This window comes from Dendrobium catenatum, unplaced genomic scaffold, assembly GCF_001605985.2.
Source record: "Dendrobium catenatum unplaced genomic scaffold, ASM160598v2 fragScaff_scaffold_133, whole genome shotgun sequence".
Classification (NCBI taxonomy): domain Eukaryota; kingdom Viridiplantae; phylum Streptophyta; class Magnoliopsida; order Asparagales; family Orchidaceae; genus Dendrobium; species Dendrobium catenatum.
The window spans coordinates 11,814,734-11,831,160 of record NW_021318595.1 but is presented as its reverse complement, the minus strand read 5'-3'; the positions used below and the strand labels follow the sequence as shown (position 1 = coordinate 11,831,160).

Genomic DNA, 16,427 nt, shown 5'->3' with positions numbered 1-16,427 from the left:
AACTAATTGGTTCAACCAAGTGCTTTAAGCACAAAAATCACTTCCAACCAGCAATTCAATCATCAGATTTTTTATGAGCCGTCAAAATTGAATATAAATTATTTTTTATTTTTATTAATTTTGATCAAATTAGTATAATAAAAATTTTAGAGGCTTTAGAAAGTTAAACCCATTACGATTAATATTTTTAAAATTTATAAATAGCAATTCCTTAAAACGAACTCGCTATCCCCAACCTTTACCCACCAAGTCGATAGTCATCGGAGCAGAGCGATCGTGGGTTCGATGGCTCTCCATCCGTTACGGTTTTTCAGGACTTGCTTCCCTTCCATGATTTTTTCACCCCGAGAGCTCCGAATTTCCCTTGTCTCCGCCCCCTCTTCGAAGCTTCGCATTCACCCTGTCTGGCTGAATAGTAGAGGAGCTCTCTTGCAAGACAGACCAAGAGCATCGTCTGAAGGTGTTCATATCCTAACCAAGTCCTATGTTTATGTCTAATTATATCATTTCGTAATTTGGTTTATCTTCAGTGGTTTAGATTGTAGGGTTCAGAAGAATCCCTTTGTTCCTGATGCTATTGGTTCTTGTCGTGGTTTAGCTGTTCAGTTTATTTTAGTCCTGTATGGTTTCTGCTCGACCTAAAATTTTAGTGAAGTGTTGTTTTGCAATTGAAGTGTTAAAAATGATTGTTTCTGGTTTTATCTTCTAGTTGATTTAACTTCCTTCGTGAAGCATGGTTTGACTTTCAAGGAATATGTTTGCTCTGTATCAAAGTTGGTTCTCTAACTTACAATCATAGTTCTCCTTGATAGGAACTAATTTTTAGCTCACATTTTTGCATGATCGTTTCCTTGAAGTTTTAATTGTGGTTTCGTCCTTATATGTTGTTAGTTAGATGAGTTAATTCAGTTGACTGTTAATTGGTAGGCAAGTAAGCTAATTAAGCTGGTGGACTAATTCACTAAATATTGCTTGATAATAAAGTTCACTTCTTGAGAGAATAAACCCTGGGAATAAGCAAGCCTTTTAGATAGGATATGGGCTCTAACATGAGGGTTTTCTTCGTGATGTGCAAAATTGGTGTTTATCTGTTTGAGCCACATATTTCAAAAATTTGTAGCTCAACATTTATAATAACAAATTGGTGGTTTGGCTGCTAAGGGCATCTCCAACCGAACGCTAAACGACTGTATGGAGTCGTTCCCTCGCTCCAACCAAACTCCAAAATTTTCGCCATTTAATCGCAGGTGAACAGTGCGACGCCAATATTGGCGTCGCACTGTTCACTCACGCCATTTTTTCTCTCAACCCGAAAAACGCGCGAAAGGGAGAGCGATCGTTACCTTCTCAAAAACACCTAAAATGGCGTTCGATTGGAGCATCCCGCGCCATTTTGGAGTTTTTGCGTTACTTTGCCGTGAAAAATGAAGTTTTCGGTTGGAGATGCCCTAAGTCTACAATGGTGATGGAAGCAAAGAAGACAGGCAATGACGCAATCATGAATTTAAAGAGTTTGTTGCAGCATGACCATGAAGCGTAAAGATGACTTTAAAAACTGCAATGTTGAAGGCCCATTCATCTTCTCATAATACTTGTCTAGGTTAATTTTTTTATATAATTTATCTCAAACTATTGCACCTATCGCATTTAAGGGAAGTAACACTATTGGTGGTGTTGCAATTCATTTTGGTCAAGATAATATTATAGTTATAATTGAGGATATAGATTTATGGCCCAATTCAAAAAGCTATGCAGCACAGATATTTTCACAATGCAAAACTTGTCGAACGGCAAAGGAAACATGAAATAATAATGGGTTATGCACTTCTTTGCCTATTCCTCATAAGCTTTGAGAAGTTGTTTTTATATATTCTATGTTAATACTACCGCAAACATGTTGTAAACATGATTTTTACTTAGTTGTGGTGAATCACTTTTCTGTAGTCAATTTGAACATTAATGATGTGTTCATAATTGCATGATTTACCTAAAAATATTGTGTTTGATAGGGATGTGAAATTTCTTAAGTTATTTCTTAAAAATCTTGTGAAAAAAGGGTGATCGATTAAAATTTTCAACATCTTGTCTCCCACAAACTTAAAGGGTTAATAAATTTTAGTTGATCTATTATATGATGAATAATGAAAGATCACGCATCTATTAAGGTTTGATATTATTTATGACTGAGTTTGAATACAATTCATCTATTAATAAATTTATAAGCATGTGCCCATTTGAAATGGTCATTTGACATCAAACTAGAAAACTTATATATCTCATCAAACTTACTGTTGAATTAATGAATTCATATAATTATTTGTATAGCATACACATGAATTACTTGAAAATAATTATAAAAAATAGGCTTTTAATTGTGGAAACTATAAGTATATTACAAATATGAATCAGAGATACAGATTCAAAGCAGGTGATAAAGTAATGGTTTATTTAAACCCTAAAAAATTTTTATAGGAATCTTGAAGAAATTGATTCCTATGAGATCGTGATCATGTAAAATCTTAAAATACATTGGGATTAATACTTATAGGCTAGAATTCCTAAAAATTTTGGTATTAGTTCATTTTTAAATATATATGATTTGACTTTATAAAATAAACTTAAAACTAATATCTAGAATTCTTCTGTTTTCTCAAATTTTCTTTCAGGAATCGGGATTCATGTCCAATACATTTTCAAGATGTTTTGAGATTGGCTTTTGTGAAATCTTGTTTATCAGTCATTGTCATCATTGTGTTTATCTTGGTCAGGTTGTGGATTATATGCGTACATCAACAATGTCTTCGATAATAAATACCAAAAATTTATAGCCTTTTGAAACTTCTGTGATTGATTGCAAATTTGCAACTCAAGGATCCTACATTGTTTCGATGATCTACAATTGGAGTAGAAACCTATCTTGTCAAACATTCCACCTAGTGGGTGATGTTAGTTATCAAGCAAAGTTAAATGGTACACCAGAGAAGCTGGGCCACCAACTATGTGAGAATCGGACATGGCCGATTCAACTAGGGCTGCAAACGAACCGAGCCGAGCCGAGTATGTGAGTGTTCATGTTTGTGTTCATTTAATATAAGTTTGTTCAAGTTTGGTTCATTTTTGTTCGAGCTTTATTGTTTGTGTTCATATTTGGTTCATTTAAATTTATGAGTGTTCATGTTCGGTTCATGTTCAGTTCATGTTCGTTCGCTTAGTGCTTATCGAGCTTGTTCGCGAACATATTTAACGAATTTTTTTTAACTATCAAACAAACACGTTCATGAACATATCTATGAATAAATATATTTATAATAAAAGCAATTGTCTGTGTAACAAAGGCAATGATTATTTATATTTATTAATTTTATAGTCAAATATTAATTATTTTTATCGAGCTTATTCACGAGTTCAAAATCGAACACGAATCGAGCTTTTATCGAGCTTAATGTCGAGCTTGTTCACGAACTTCAAATGATGTTGTTCGCGAACATAAATGAGCTGAATGCATTAGTGTTCAAGTTTGTTTATTTAAGAATCGAGTATTTAAAATATTGTTCAAGTTTGTTTGTTTAGTTAATTAAATGATCACAAACGAGCTTTAATCAAACCAAACAACGAGTAGCTCGTCGAACGTTTGGTTCGCTTGCAGCCCTAGATTCAAGTGAATCGGCCTATTAATTCAATGGGTGGGCAATTAGCAAATAACAGATCCAGACGGACAAACCGAGTGGAGCCACTGCGTGCGTGAACTCTTCAGATGGAGTCGAATCACGCTATTGAGTGGGAAATCACGTGAGGGAAGGAATAAGAGCGACTCCTCGTGAGAGATATATCCATTTCACTCAATCCAATGGAATGAAACAGACTGAATTCAGTGGACGAGAGAAAACCTAACTGAGAGGAAGGAGAAGGAGAAAGAAAGTAAGTTCATTTATTTTATTTGGAAATTTCTTCCATGATTTAAACGTAAGGAAGGGTTGGTATCTAAATTGAGCACAGAGGAAGAAAGTTTGGAAGAGGAAGAGAAGGAAATTGAGGGTTTTGGAGTTCCTTCTATATATAACGACAGATAAAGGAGTAAGCAATTTAGTTTATTGAAATTTATATAAAACTTTATTTCTCTAATTGAAAGAATAATATATTATTGTTGTTAGGAAGAATTCAAGCGGCATGCCTTAATTCAATCAATGTAGGAAGGAAAGTTTTATCTCGAAGAAGGAAGGATTTATTAAGGTAATTATTTAATTGAGAATAATTTAATTGCATATTATGTTAGAAGATAAAGGTAGAAAGTGTAATTGACATGGTGGAAGAAATTAAGTCATTCAATATTATGTAATATTTATCAATAGCCAAAAGTCCTCTTTAGAAATGATTGAAGTAATTTATATTTTTTTTGAATCGTGAAAGATTTTCATACTGAGACGAGTATTGGAGGTATATTTCAGATAATTGAAGATTTGGAAGGATTTGAACGCGAAAGAGAATAAAGTGGGTAATTACTATTATTTACATTATTTTATTTTATTTTAAATCTTAAATACAGTATTTTGTTTAATTAATTGGATGTTATGATTAAAAGTTATTATGTTTATAATGATGAAAGTTAGCCATTAAAGTGATAAAGTAATATTAGTGTGTGTGTGTATATATATATATATATATGGTATGTGAAATGTGTGTAAGTGGATTTAAATACATGAAAAAAAAGCAAATTTGAAAATGTATACATATATTCATTTAAAATTATATAAAGCCAAAGTCATATAAAGACAAATATATGACTGAAATGGAACAATAAAAATGAAAGGTAAAATGTATATGCATGTAAATTATAGGAGTTCATCCCTGTATGGTACTAGCTAGGGAAGCTACTTACCCGTGAATGTTAAATGGAAATGGTTTTACCTTTATTAGTATATGTAGACGACACTCCTGTACTAACTAAACTGTAAAATGAATAAATGTTAAATGAAAAATAGATAAATGAAACATAATAAAAAATAAGTTATATAACTATATATATAAATTATACATATATTAACTGTGAAAGAAAGACAAAGGAATATGCATTTTTTTTTATATGCTTAACTGTTGTATATGAAATTGTAATTATCCATTTAGTTTATCATGTAAACTCAAATTGTCAATTTAATTTTCAATGTAAGTCTCCTAATAAGTAGAAATGACTGAAAGAGAGGAATACGTCTACAGAAGACGGCGAATAAATGAAAGCAGGTAAAATGTGTTATATTCAAATGTATAAGTGCTGTTAGTGGCTCTTTAGTATTTGAGGAATGTTAGTTTTTACCGTTATGTGTAATGGTAGAAAGTGTATAAACCATATGATCGTCTGTTTCTGTCTCGTTAATTCGAACCTCTGGGCCAGGTCGTGACAAATTATCCCTCATATGGAGTTCTTAATTATAAAAGAGAAAAATCCTCTTAAATAGGGGACCCATAATCTAGGAATTAGATTTAATAGATGATCAATAATATTGTCTATGATCATGATTTGAGCATTATATTCTATGAAGGTCAAATATATCATGTTTTTTCAAGTTTTAACGATTCAAATTTTTTATGAAAATTATCAACGGTGGTGATTCTCAAATCACAATTTTAAGATAGAAGAGCATGTAGCTAAGAGTCCATTGGCATGATTGAATCATCAATCATATATGATGAGAGGGAGATTAAGACTCTAGAATTTGAACCATTGGATTAAAATCTAGGATAACGATGAGTTAAATTTTATTTGTTTAAGCTTATTTTTTTAATTTGTAATTCAGGATTATGATAATTCCAACTGAAATTATCTAGTTTGTTATTGTAGAGAGGATTTCCTTCTTTGTGTAGTTTATTTAAAAGTGGATTGAATCTTATTACTGTTGTAATTGTCTATTGAAGGCTTGATTTCTTGAGAGAATTCAATCTGAAAGTTTTCAGAAAATTCCTTTCTCTTGTTACCCTTTCTTCCCCCAGCCAAACTCCAGCCCGCAAGCAGGAAAATGAAGGTTTCTGAGCACCGCAGCAGAAGTCAAGACCTAAGAAATTTTCTCAGTCGTTGATTTCCTGTAGCTTGCCTTTTTTTGCTTTTTATTGTCCTGTCACTGTTTGGCCTCCGTACATGCATTTGTTGCTAGTGCCATGTCCGTTGTCGTTTGCTGCTGCTGCTGCTTTGCTGTTCTGTTGTTCTGGATTCCATTTCTGCTGCAAAACTACAAGAAGGAAATCAGTCCCTTTTTTGCTTTTTCATGGAAAACAGAGGTGGCAAATCTATCTACAGATCATCATGAAAAGCCGGCTGACTTTGCATATATTTATTCAGAAAGGAACTATCAATGATAATATCCATGTGTTGTTCATATAGAATATGCAGAAAGGAACTATCAATGATAATATCCATGTGTTGTTCATATAGAATGAATTAGATATGCAATTTTTTTAACTTTTACCTGCTGTTCTATCCATATGTCACATGTTTTGTCATTCGTACCGTGCTTCATTAAATGTGAGCGCACAGCCAGGATGTCACAGGGTTTTATGTGTGCAAGCTGGGGAGTTACTAAATTATGCCATCATACTCTATATAGGTGGATTTACTACAAGGATGCTGCAGATTTGTTGGACAGATTCAGCCGCATGCTACATGATTGGCACTTAGTTTTTTTCCCAATAATTGCCAAATAGGAGTTCATATTGATTTTTTTAGTGAATGGCATGGAACACATACAAGTAAAATGAGTTAAATCATATTCAATTGTTGCGAATCATTCCACTTTTTCAAGTTTATTAGGAATACAACTTTGGTTGACTGTATACCAGTGCTGATTGAGATGCTATTATATACAACAACAACAACAATAACAGCAACATCAAGCCTTTGTCCCACTACTTGGGGTCGGCTACATGAATCACGTTTTAGATATCTTGGATCAATTGTTCAAAGTGATGGTGAAATAGATGGGGATATTATCAGCAGAATTCAAGTTGGATGGTTGAAGTGGAGGAATGCATCGGGCTTGTTATGTGATAGAAATGTACCCCTCAAACTTAAGGGAAAATTCTATAAGATGGTAGTGAGGCCTGCAATGCTTTATGGTGCCGAATGTTGGCCATTAAAAGAGAAGCATAATACTAAGTTAAGTGTGGCAGAGATGAGAATGCTCAGGTGGATGAGTGGCTTTACCCTTAGAGATAGGATACGAAATGAGCATATACGTGAAAAGGTTGGAGTAGCTCCAGTAGAAGATAAAATTAGAGAGAGTCGCCTTAGATGGTTTGGTCACATAAAACGACGGCCTTTCGATGACCCGGTTAGGAGAGTAGAGGTATTAGATTTGACTTATGTTAAGAAAGGTAGGGGTAGACCTAAAAAGACTTGGTTAGAAAATATTAGGAATGACCTTTCTTTATTAGGTTTAAATGAGAATTTGACTTTTAATAGAACACAATGGAAAAAAAGGATTCATGTAGCCGACCCCACGTAGTGGGATAAAGGCTTGATGTTGTTGTTGTTGTTGTTGTAAAGAAAGACCATTTCTAATATTTTCTAACTAAGTCTTTTTAGGTCTACCTCTACCTTTCTTAACATAAGTCAAATCTAATACCTCAACTTTCGTAACCAAGTCATCGGAAGACCCCCGTTTAATGTGACCAAACCATCTAAGGCGACTCTCTCTAATCTTATCTTCCATTGGAGTTACTTCAACCTTCTCACGTATATGCTCATTTCGTGTAAAACCTGAAAATGTCAATTTTAGACATTGCATGCTTTTCAATGCTTCGCGACAAAATTTAAGTGAATTTTTTAAAGTCGTCGGATTACGACGAAATTAATTTTATAAAATTGTATATAAAATTTCGAGCAAAACGATATAAATGACTTATAGTGAATTTCACTTAATTTGGAAGTTAAAAATCATAGAAGTTTCAATATGACTAAAATGTCCTTAATAATATTAAAGCGAAAATAAGTCTTGAGAGGATATTTAGAACATTAAGTAAATTAATTTAACAATTCCCTCTTAAGGGGACTGAAACTTATTCGGTCCCTATTTGTTTCACGCGGCCGAACTGAAGGGAGAAGGGGCGACGGGGGATTTCGTGGGCAGCTCCGGCGGCGGTTTCTGGCGGCCAAACTTTGAGAAAATTGTAGGGAGAGTTTTAGAAAGGCTTAAGGTAAGTTTCTATCCCTAAAACCCTCTCTTTTCACTTAGATTTTTCATGATTAAAATTTAGGGTTATGTCCAAAACTCAAAATCTTTCAAAGAAAATATTGGGAAATATTTAAGAATGATTCCTAATCATGAAAACATAATTTTCTCCAAATTTTTCTTAGAGATTTTAAAATTACGGTTTATCCAAATGTTGATTTTTATGAAATATCTTAACAAAGTTTATTCCTAAGGGTCTTAAGAAAATTCTAATGGCGAAATTTTGGGATTTTTCTCAAAATATTACTTTTCCTAATTTCTAATTAATTTAAATCCGAAAATTTGAAAGTTCTAATTATGTAATTAAATAATAGGGAAGATTTGACATGCTAAAATAAGAGATTAATGGAATTCATATTTCTAAAAATTAGGGCTTTTAGATAAATTTGAAAATAAAAAGTATTTTATGATTATTAAGCTTTTAATGAAGTTTAATGAGGGCTAAAATTATGATTTTCCTAAAATTAGGATTTATAAATTAAAATATACTTAAATTTGAAAATAAAAATTAAATTTTCATAGGAAGAAAGAGAGTAGTAAAATAGAAAAGTAAAGATTTAGGTTAAGATAATATGGATGTTAATTAAGGAAAAGAATCCTAATGTTAAAGAGGATAATGACAATGAAGATTAGATTAGTAAGGATTGGAGTAAGACTTAAAAAAAATTTGACAATCATAGTTACTTTATCTTTCTTAGGATTTCATAATGGGAGAGGAAATGCATTGAAGAAGGGGAAGCGGCAAATTTCATACATCCAAATTTCAAAGTGAGTAAACATGTTTCTATGTTATGGTAATTGTATCGTTTCAAATTTTCATTTAATTGTTATTGCAAGTTATTTACTTTCCTGCATTCCAAATGTTTCAATGATTCATCTCTCGTATAAGATAAAGCATAGTATTATAATATATGAGTATGATATGATTGATATATAGAATGACTACATATGTATATTGAAATGATGTAGCTTATCCTCTTATGGTGCTAGTTGGGGATGCCATACCCGTGCATGTTAAAATAGTAAAGGTTATGGAAAAGGATATGATAAATGAGTACCTTCATTGGTACTAGATGGTGGCTCATGTAAAAGTTGTACTATATATGAAAATAAGAAAGTTACGAATACATATATGATGAATATAAACTGAATATGATATTATATGTATTCATGATTTATGCATATGTTTAAATGATATATTTATAGGAAATAAAATTTAAGATGTGTAATGAAAAGTGAAATTAAATATATTACTTCTACTGCCTTGAATTATTGTAGTTTAGAAGCATGTGTTACTCACTAAGCTTTGACTTATTGTTGTTGTTGTTCTAACTTTTTATTTTATGTAAGTTTAAGATAATCTAATGAGTAGAAGAGACGAAAATGTGTACCGTAGGCGTGAGGCACCATAAGAAAGGTATTTAAGTTATTTTTATATCAGTTTATATTTTTGATATTTAGTGGCTCTTTCAATGAATTGAAAATATATTTAGATTATGATTTTATCGTCCAATCGTCTATTCTCTCATTAATTCGAGCCCCCGGGCCGGGTCGTGACATTTTGTATCCTATCTCTAAGGGTAAAGCCACTCATCCACCTAAGCATCCTCATCTCTGCAACACTTATTTTAGTATTATGCTTCTCTTTTAATGACCAACATTCGACACCATAAAGCATTGCAAGTCTCACCACCATCTTATAGAATTTTTCCTTAAATTTGAGGGGGTCTTTTCTATCGCACAACAAGCCCGATGTTTTCATCCACTTCAACCATCCAACTTGAATTTTGCTAATAATATCCCCATCTATTTCATCATCACTTTGAACAATAGATCCAACATATCTAAATGTGCACTCTTATTAATGACTTGATCGCTCAAAGTCACAATCCCCTCACTAGATCTATTGCTACTAAAATTATACTCTATATATTCAGTTTTAGATCTACTCAAGCGAAAACCTTTAGACTCTAAGGTTGACCTCCACGATCAAGTTTACCTTCAACTCCCTCTCTAGTTTTATCAATAAGAAGAATATCATCAGCAAAAAGCATACACCAAGGTACATCATCTTGCAAATGTCTAGTGAGAACATCCATAACTAAAGCAAAAACATATGGACTTAAGGCTGATCCTTGATGTAATCCAACCAAAATAGGAAAATACTTGGTCAAACCACCTTCTGTTTGAATAAAAGTAATAGCTCTTGCATACATATCTTTAATGATTTGAATATAAGTGTTATTAACTCCTTTCTTTTCAAGAACTCTCCACCGCACTTCTCTTGAAACTTTATCATTTACTTTCTCTAAATCAATAAATATCATATGTAGATTCTCCTTATTCTCTCTATATTTTTCCATCAAACCTCTCAATAAATGTATGACTTCCATGGTAGACCTACCAGGCATGAATCCAAATTGATTTTGAGAAACATTAGTACACGCCGCAATCTACACTCCATAGCTCGCTCCCATAGTTTTAAATTATGACACATTAATTTAATTCCTTTATAATTTGCACACTAATGTGCATCACTTTTATTCTTAAAAATAAGAATTAGCACACTCGTTCTCCACTAATCTGATATCTTTTTAGTCTTCAAAACAGTATTAAAAAGTTTAGTAAGCCAAAAAATTCCTTCATCTCCTAAGCATTTCTACATCTCTATTGGAATATATGATGTATTAAAATCTTTTCATATCCGAGTGCTTGAGTTACATAAAATTGCATTATGTATGATTGAATTCTACAAATAATTTTAGCTTTTTTAAATTTCTTGTAGAGGATTTGTTCCAAATATTATGTCCGTTTTATTTTTGTTGTTTATTTTAATATGAAGTATTGTATTTTTCTTGTTCTAGGGGCTCCAATTGAATTGGTTGAAGACCCAAAGTTTGTTCCATTAAATGCTGATGATCCAGTATTTGGTCCGCCGGTAAGCTATACCTGTAGCTGTTATGGTTTAATTTTATGATCATCAAACTACATGATACTCTTTTATGCATGAATGGTATTTAGCAATTCATTCTTAGGGAACATTACTCTATTAAAGGAGAATCTTTCTTGTGAAGTCAAATTCTTAGAATGTGGTTCCTTTTATGACTATGGGCCAGTTGCAAAATGGAAGATTTGTTGGATAACTTCCTTTTGGTGCATAAATCATGATTTCTTTGTTCTATTATGCCTGAAAAAGTGGAAGAAAGCGTTCTCTTAGTATCTCTAGTTGTAGGAGACTGGTAGTTCTTTCATCTCACTTAAAATAATAATAAAATCTAAACATTAGGACTAGGAAGATTTTCCTTGCACTTTTGTAGCTTGTAGGGTCAATTCTAAAAACTCAGTCCAGTCCAAACAACCATGATGATAGGGGGTATTCTTGCTTTAGATTCAGTTTGTAAACAAAGAAACAAACAGATTACATATTATATTTACGCAGTTATCAAGGATTCCCAAAATTGTCCTTTTTTTTAGTTGTTTTAATTTTTTTATCCTGAGCTAGCTTTGTTTCCCTATCAAAAGTGAGCCCTTTTTCTTGTGTCTTAAAAAAACAATGTAACACTTAGCTTGTAGCAAAATTAAGGTTGGATTATTTTTTATCTGCATTTAGCATGTTGATTATCATTGTATTACTGAGAGTTCCTCCTTTGAATATGTAATACATCCTAGGCATATTTTCTCATTTTATACTTTTGATAACTTACATCTTGAATTGTTAAACAAACGTTTCTTGTGATAGGCCTTATTTCTGATGGGTTTTGACTCGGCTGAAACAAGTAAGGTATTTATGCTTCTGATTTTTTTTTTCAGTTACCTTGAAATCTATTATATTTACATAGCATTATTTAACCATGGGTCTGATGTGTGATAGAAAAGTGCCTCTCAAACTTAAGGGAAAATTCTATAAGATGGTCGTGAGACCTGCAATACTTTATGGAATAGAATGTTGGCCATTAAATGAGAAAAATACAATTAAGTTGTTGCAGAGATGAGGATGCTCAGTTGGATGAGTCGCTTTACTCTTAGAAACAGATTGTGAAATAAGCATATACGTGACAAGGTTGGAGTAGCTCCAGTGGTAGATAAGATTAGAGAGAGTCATCTTAGATGGTTTGTTCACATAAAATGTTAGCTTTCTGATGACCTGATTATGCGAGTAGATGTTTAAATTTGGCCTATGTTAAGAGTGGTAGAGGTAGACCTAAAAAGACAGTTAGAAAATATCAGAAATGACATTTTTGGTAGATTTAAATGAGAATTTGACTCTTAACAAGACATAATTGAGAAAAAGGATTCATGTAGATGACCTCACTTAATTGAATAAAGGCTTGATATTGTTGCCGTTGTTGTTGTTGTCCTAATTAGTTTTCCTTCATTACATTTTTTCACTCTTTATTTTCTATTATAAGACCATAGTTGTTATATTGTCAATGTACAATCCTTAACTTAATAGCATTCCCTTGTTACAGAATAAAATAATGTGTTCCTGTTTTGATGCACGACTTGTTGTCTGGTTAACAAAAATCGATTTTAACTATGAACTTCTTACAATTACAGATGCAAAAATTCTTAAAAGAGCTGGATGGTGAATTTTTGAAGGTAACACAGTCAGTTACTAACTTTTCTATGGAAGTAAGAAAGACTATATATATATATATATATATACACACACACACACACACACACATTCATCTTCAAATAACTTAATTTTCTTGATAATACATTCATATGTTAGTTCAAGTCCAATGATATTGATCTACCTCACCATAGATGTAGTAGAAACTCCCGAATCTAATTTCATCATAATTTATGATTGAATATTGCAGACATGGAAGATGCCGATGGCCTCTATGCCTCTTTCCAAAATCATACTTTTATTCACTATTTTGGGAATCAGAATCGTTGAACAATTATTGAGCGTTAGAAGATACATGCCAATAAAGTTTGTATTTTTTACTTTTACAATGTGAAATATATGAATAATTTATCTTAATAGGTAACTCATCCATTATTGTGTTCACTTAACATACTTAATGCATGGGAAATTAAAAAAAAAAAAAAACTTTATGAATTATATCACTATTCTTATTATGGGACAGGTTGAATAGTTTTGATTTATCCATTAATAAATTCAAAGTAAATGAAGCCTACGCACAATCAATATCATTTAAATCTAAACACTGCTTGCTAGCAAGCAAAGATCAAATAGTTGATGTACACTGAATGTAGTGACATCCATACAGTTGGCTATAATCTACGTGCAAGCAAGGGAATGGAAAGGGGATGTATAATTTAACCACGAACACAAATGTACAAAGCCCTCTAAACAGAACACACATAAATGCCGGCAATCAACGTGTGATGTTCATGTGAGTTATGCAGAGAAAACATAGAAGCCCCTACAACCATCTACAATAGACATATTACAAGAATGGTTGGTCCTCAATGAATACAGATATATGCATAATGTACCATAGGTGAGCAAAGGTGACTCATTTGCAACACACATAAGGCATGTACAAGCTTTTATAGTAAGAGGCAATGAACATTGCAACGTCTTCATAACCAACATTAATTGAGCATTGCAACGTCTTCATAACCAACATTCATGAAGATTGTGGCGAATACATTAACATGATTTGCAAGCAGTGACAAAAGACAAGATGCAAACATAATGAGTCTTTTGTAATCATGAGAGTGCACACAGCATGTTATGAGAAAGGCCAAGAAGTCTGCAACGATAGTGAGCTCCCACAAGACATTGTAAGAGACTTGTTGTACACATAATAACCCATCTATGAATGATATATGAAGATGACAGAAGACGCTACAGTTTCTCCACAGATGGATGTAGAATATTCCTCCTTCATACAATAGACTAACTACGAGCGGTAGCTAGTAGTATGCAACCAGCACGACAGAACTCCTTGTAAACATATACAACAGAGCATGTGGTAAATACTAGCGTCTACTAACAACGATAGGAGATGTGTCGTAACCATAATGATACATATGCTGGTGGTGATCAATAATAAGAAGTGAATGATGCGAGGCCTTCACTGTCAACAACTATACAATGGCAAGTAAATACACCACACCCATGCAAATGAAGACATACGACGCGTAACAGCTGCAATGATGTAGACAAAGGGGGGGGGGGTCAACTCATGTCTAAAACAAATCAATTTTGGCCTCCCTTGAGTCTACAAGCTCAATAAATTTTGAGCTTGAATTTAACTCATTTATGAGCTGGTTTTTAGTTCATTTATTGAACTAAATGTTATCTCATTATTAGCTAGGTTTTAGTTCATTTATTAACTTATTTATGTAGCTTTATCTTTTAAAATTCTGTGCTTGGCCTCTTGGGTTCCCGTGCCTTGGCTCCTTGGTTCCCACGGCTACCTACTTGGTTCTTGCGGTTGCCTCTTCGGTTTCCGGTGCTGGGTGGCCTTTCCCGTGCCTTGGTGCTTCGGTTCCGTGCGGGTCTCTTGGGTTTCCGCGGCTGCCTCTTCGGTTCCTGGCTGGGCTGGTTCCCATGGCTGTTTGGTGGGCTTTTCCATGGATTTGATGCTTCGTTTCTTGGAGTTGACTGTTGACTTTTCATATTTCCTATTTAAATAAGCTTAAATTAATGTTATATGGTTATTTGTATTCCCCCTTTCATACCTATAAATATGAAGGGTTATGTTATGTTTTAGTATGTTATGTGATGTGATTTTTGAAAATGTAAACCTGCGGGTTTCATTCTTCTTCTTCTCATCCCCTCCGGAAATCTTGCGAGCTCTTTCCAACCTTTCGTCTTGGCTTCTAACCTCTTTCGTCTCTCCGCAAGTGCCACTCCACCTGTATTTTTCTTCCAAGTGCAGCAACTTTAGGGTGTCTTGTAAGAGTTCAAGTTTGTTTGAGTCAAAGTTTGTAAGTCTTTCATTTTTATAATATTAAAGTTTGTTTTAAGCATTTTATGTCTTTATTTTGTATCTAGAAAGGTTGTTGTTTTTGTGATAAAAAAATATAGGGTCCTTTATATTTTTTGCTCGCATCATGCAAGCTCCTAGGAATCATCGTAGGTGACCCGTTATATACTCAAAGTGTCATCTACGAGCAAATAAGAACTACAACATATAACAACATCTTGATGAGGACATCCGGCCTTGGAAAGTCTATCAGAGGCGTGATCGTCGATCTATGGCTACGATCGTGCCGCTCTACTTTTGATGTTCATTTTTATTATTGATGCATTAGTTTTATTTATGAATTTTATTATGTCTTTTTCACTTTTGCCTTAAGGGTTTAGACATGTGTAAGCCCTAGGGGCATATTAGGAATTTTTATTTGTCACTTTGTCTTGGCTATTTAAAGCCTTCGCCTCCTTTGAGGGTTAATGATGAATGATATGAAATTTCAGTTTTTCTTGTTCTCTTGTGGATCTTGAGAGTTCTTTGGTGAAATCCCTAGGAGAAGGTTGCGCAATACCCACCAGTCGTCGGAGGAGTCCGAGCTCGTGGTTGTCTTCTTTTCTTTCTGCCCTTCTCCTCCTTAAGCTGCCACCTCACCTGTTCCCCCCCCTTCCCCCCACTCTTCCTAAACCTAGTTTTCCAACCCCCATACCGCCGCCCACCATCCTTCCACCACCCAAAATCAGTCGGCCACTCAAAGCTCCCTAACCGCCGGCTTCCCCTAGGCTTCCCTAGCCGCCAGCCTCCCCTCCATTTGGCTCCATGAATTTGAATTTCAAAATTCATAATTTCATTAATTATTTTCCTAAAATAACTTCTTGTTAATTTGGAAAGTCTTTGAATTTGAATTCAAATAATATTTGAAATTCAAAAGCTTCTCCAAATTAATAAACCCTTTTAGGAAACACCCTTCAGTTCTACCTCAATCTGAATTTAATTGGATCTAATTCCAATTACTCATACATCGAACTAAACACCCTCTCTCCTCTCCTTCTTTGGCCGCCCCATCCTCTCTCTCTCCCTTAATAAAATCCTTCCACTAAAGCTCCCTCAATCAAACCCCAATTAATCCCCTTACATGGCCAGCCTCTACCTCTCTCCTATCCCATTAATTTCCCTAAAATTAATTCCCCAATCAATCCCATAATTCCCCGCATCCCTAGCCGTCTTCCCCAAGCCTCCCACCTCTTGGTTTTCTTCCTCTCCTGGATTTCTAAGTGTTGTCCTGATTTCTAGGCACAATTTGTAAGCTGTC

The 16,427-nt window shown here is 33.7% G+C and overlaps 1 protein-coding gene across 2 annotated transcripts in view; it reads left to right on the top strand.

Moving 5' to 3' along the window:
• The first annotated feature begins 213 nt into the window (after window positions 1-213).
• LOC110109656 overlaps window positions 214-16,427 on the top strand; it is a 31,434-nt gene continuing 15,220 nt past the window's right edge. Inside the window, exons 1-4 of one of the 2 annotated variants that reach the window (XM_020840840.2) lie at window positions 215-460; window positions 11,081-11,154; window positions 11,956-11,997; window positions 12,774-12,815. In XM_020840840.2, the coding sequence (XP_020696499.1) occupies window positions 286-460; window positions 11,081-11,154; window positions 11,956-11,997; window positions 12,774-12,815 (333 nt within the window). In that variant the 5' untranslated portion in view covers window positions 215-285. Of the gene's footprint in view, window positions 461-11,080; window positions 11,155-11,955; window positions 11,998-12,773; window positions 12,816-16,427 lie in introns of both variants that reach the window. The other variant, XM_020840841.2, reaches the window with a different exon arrangement.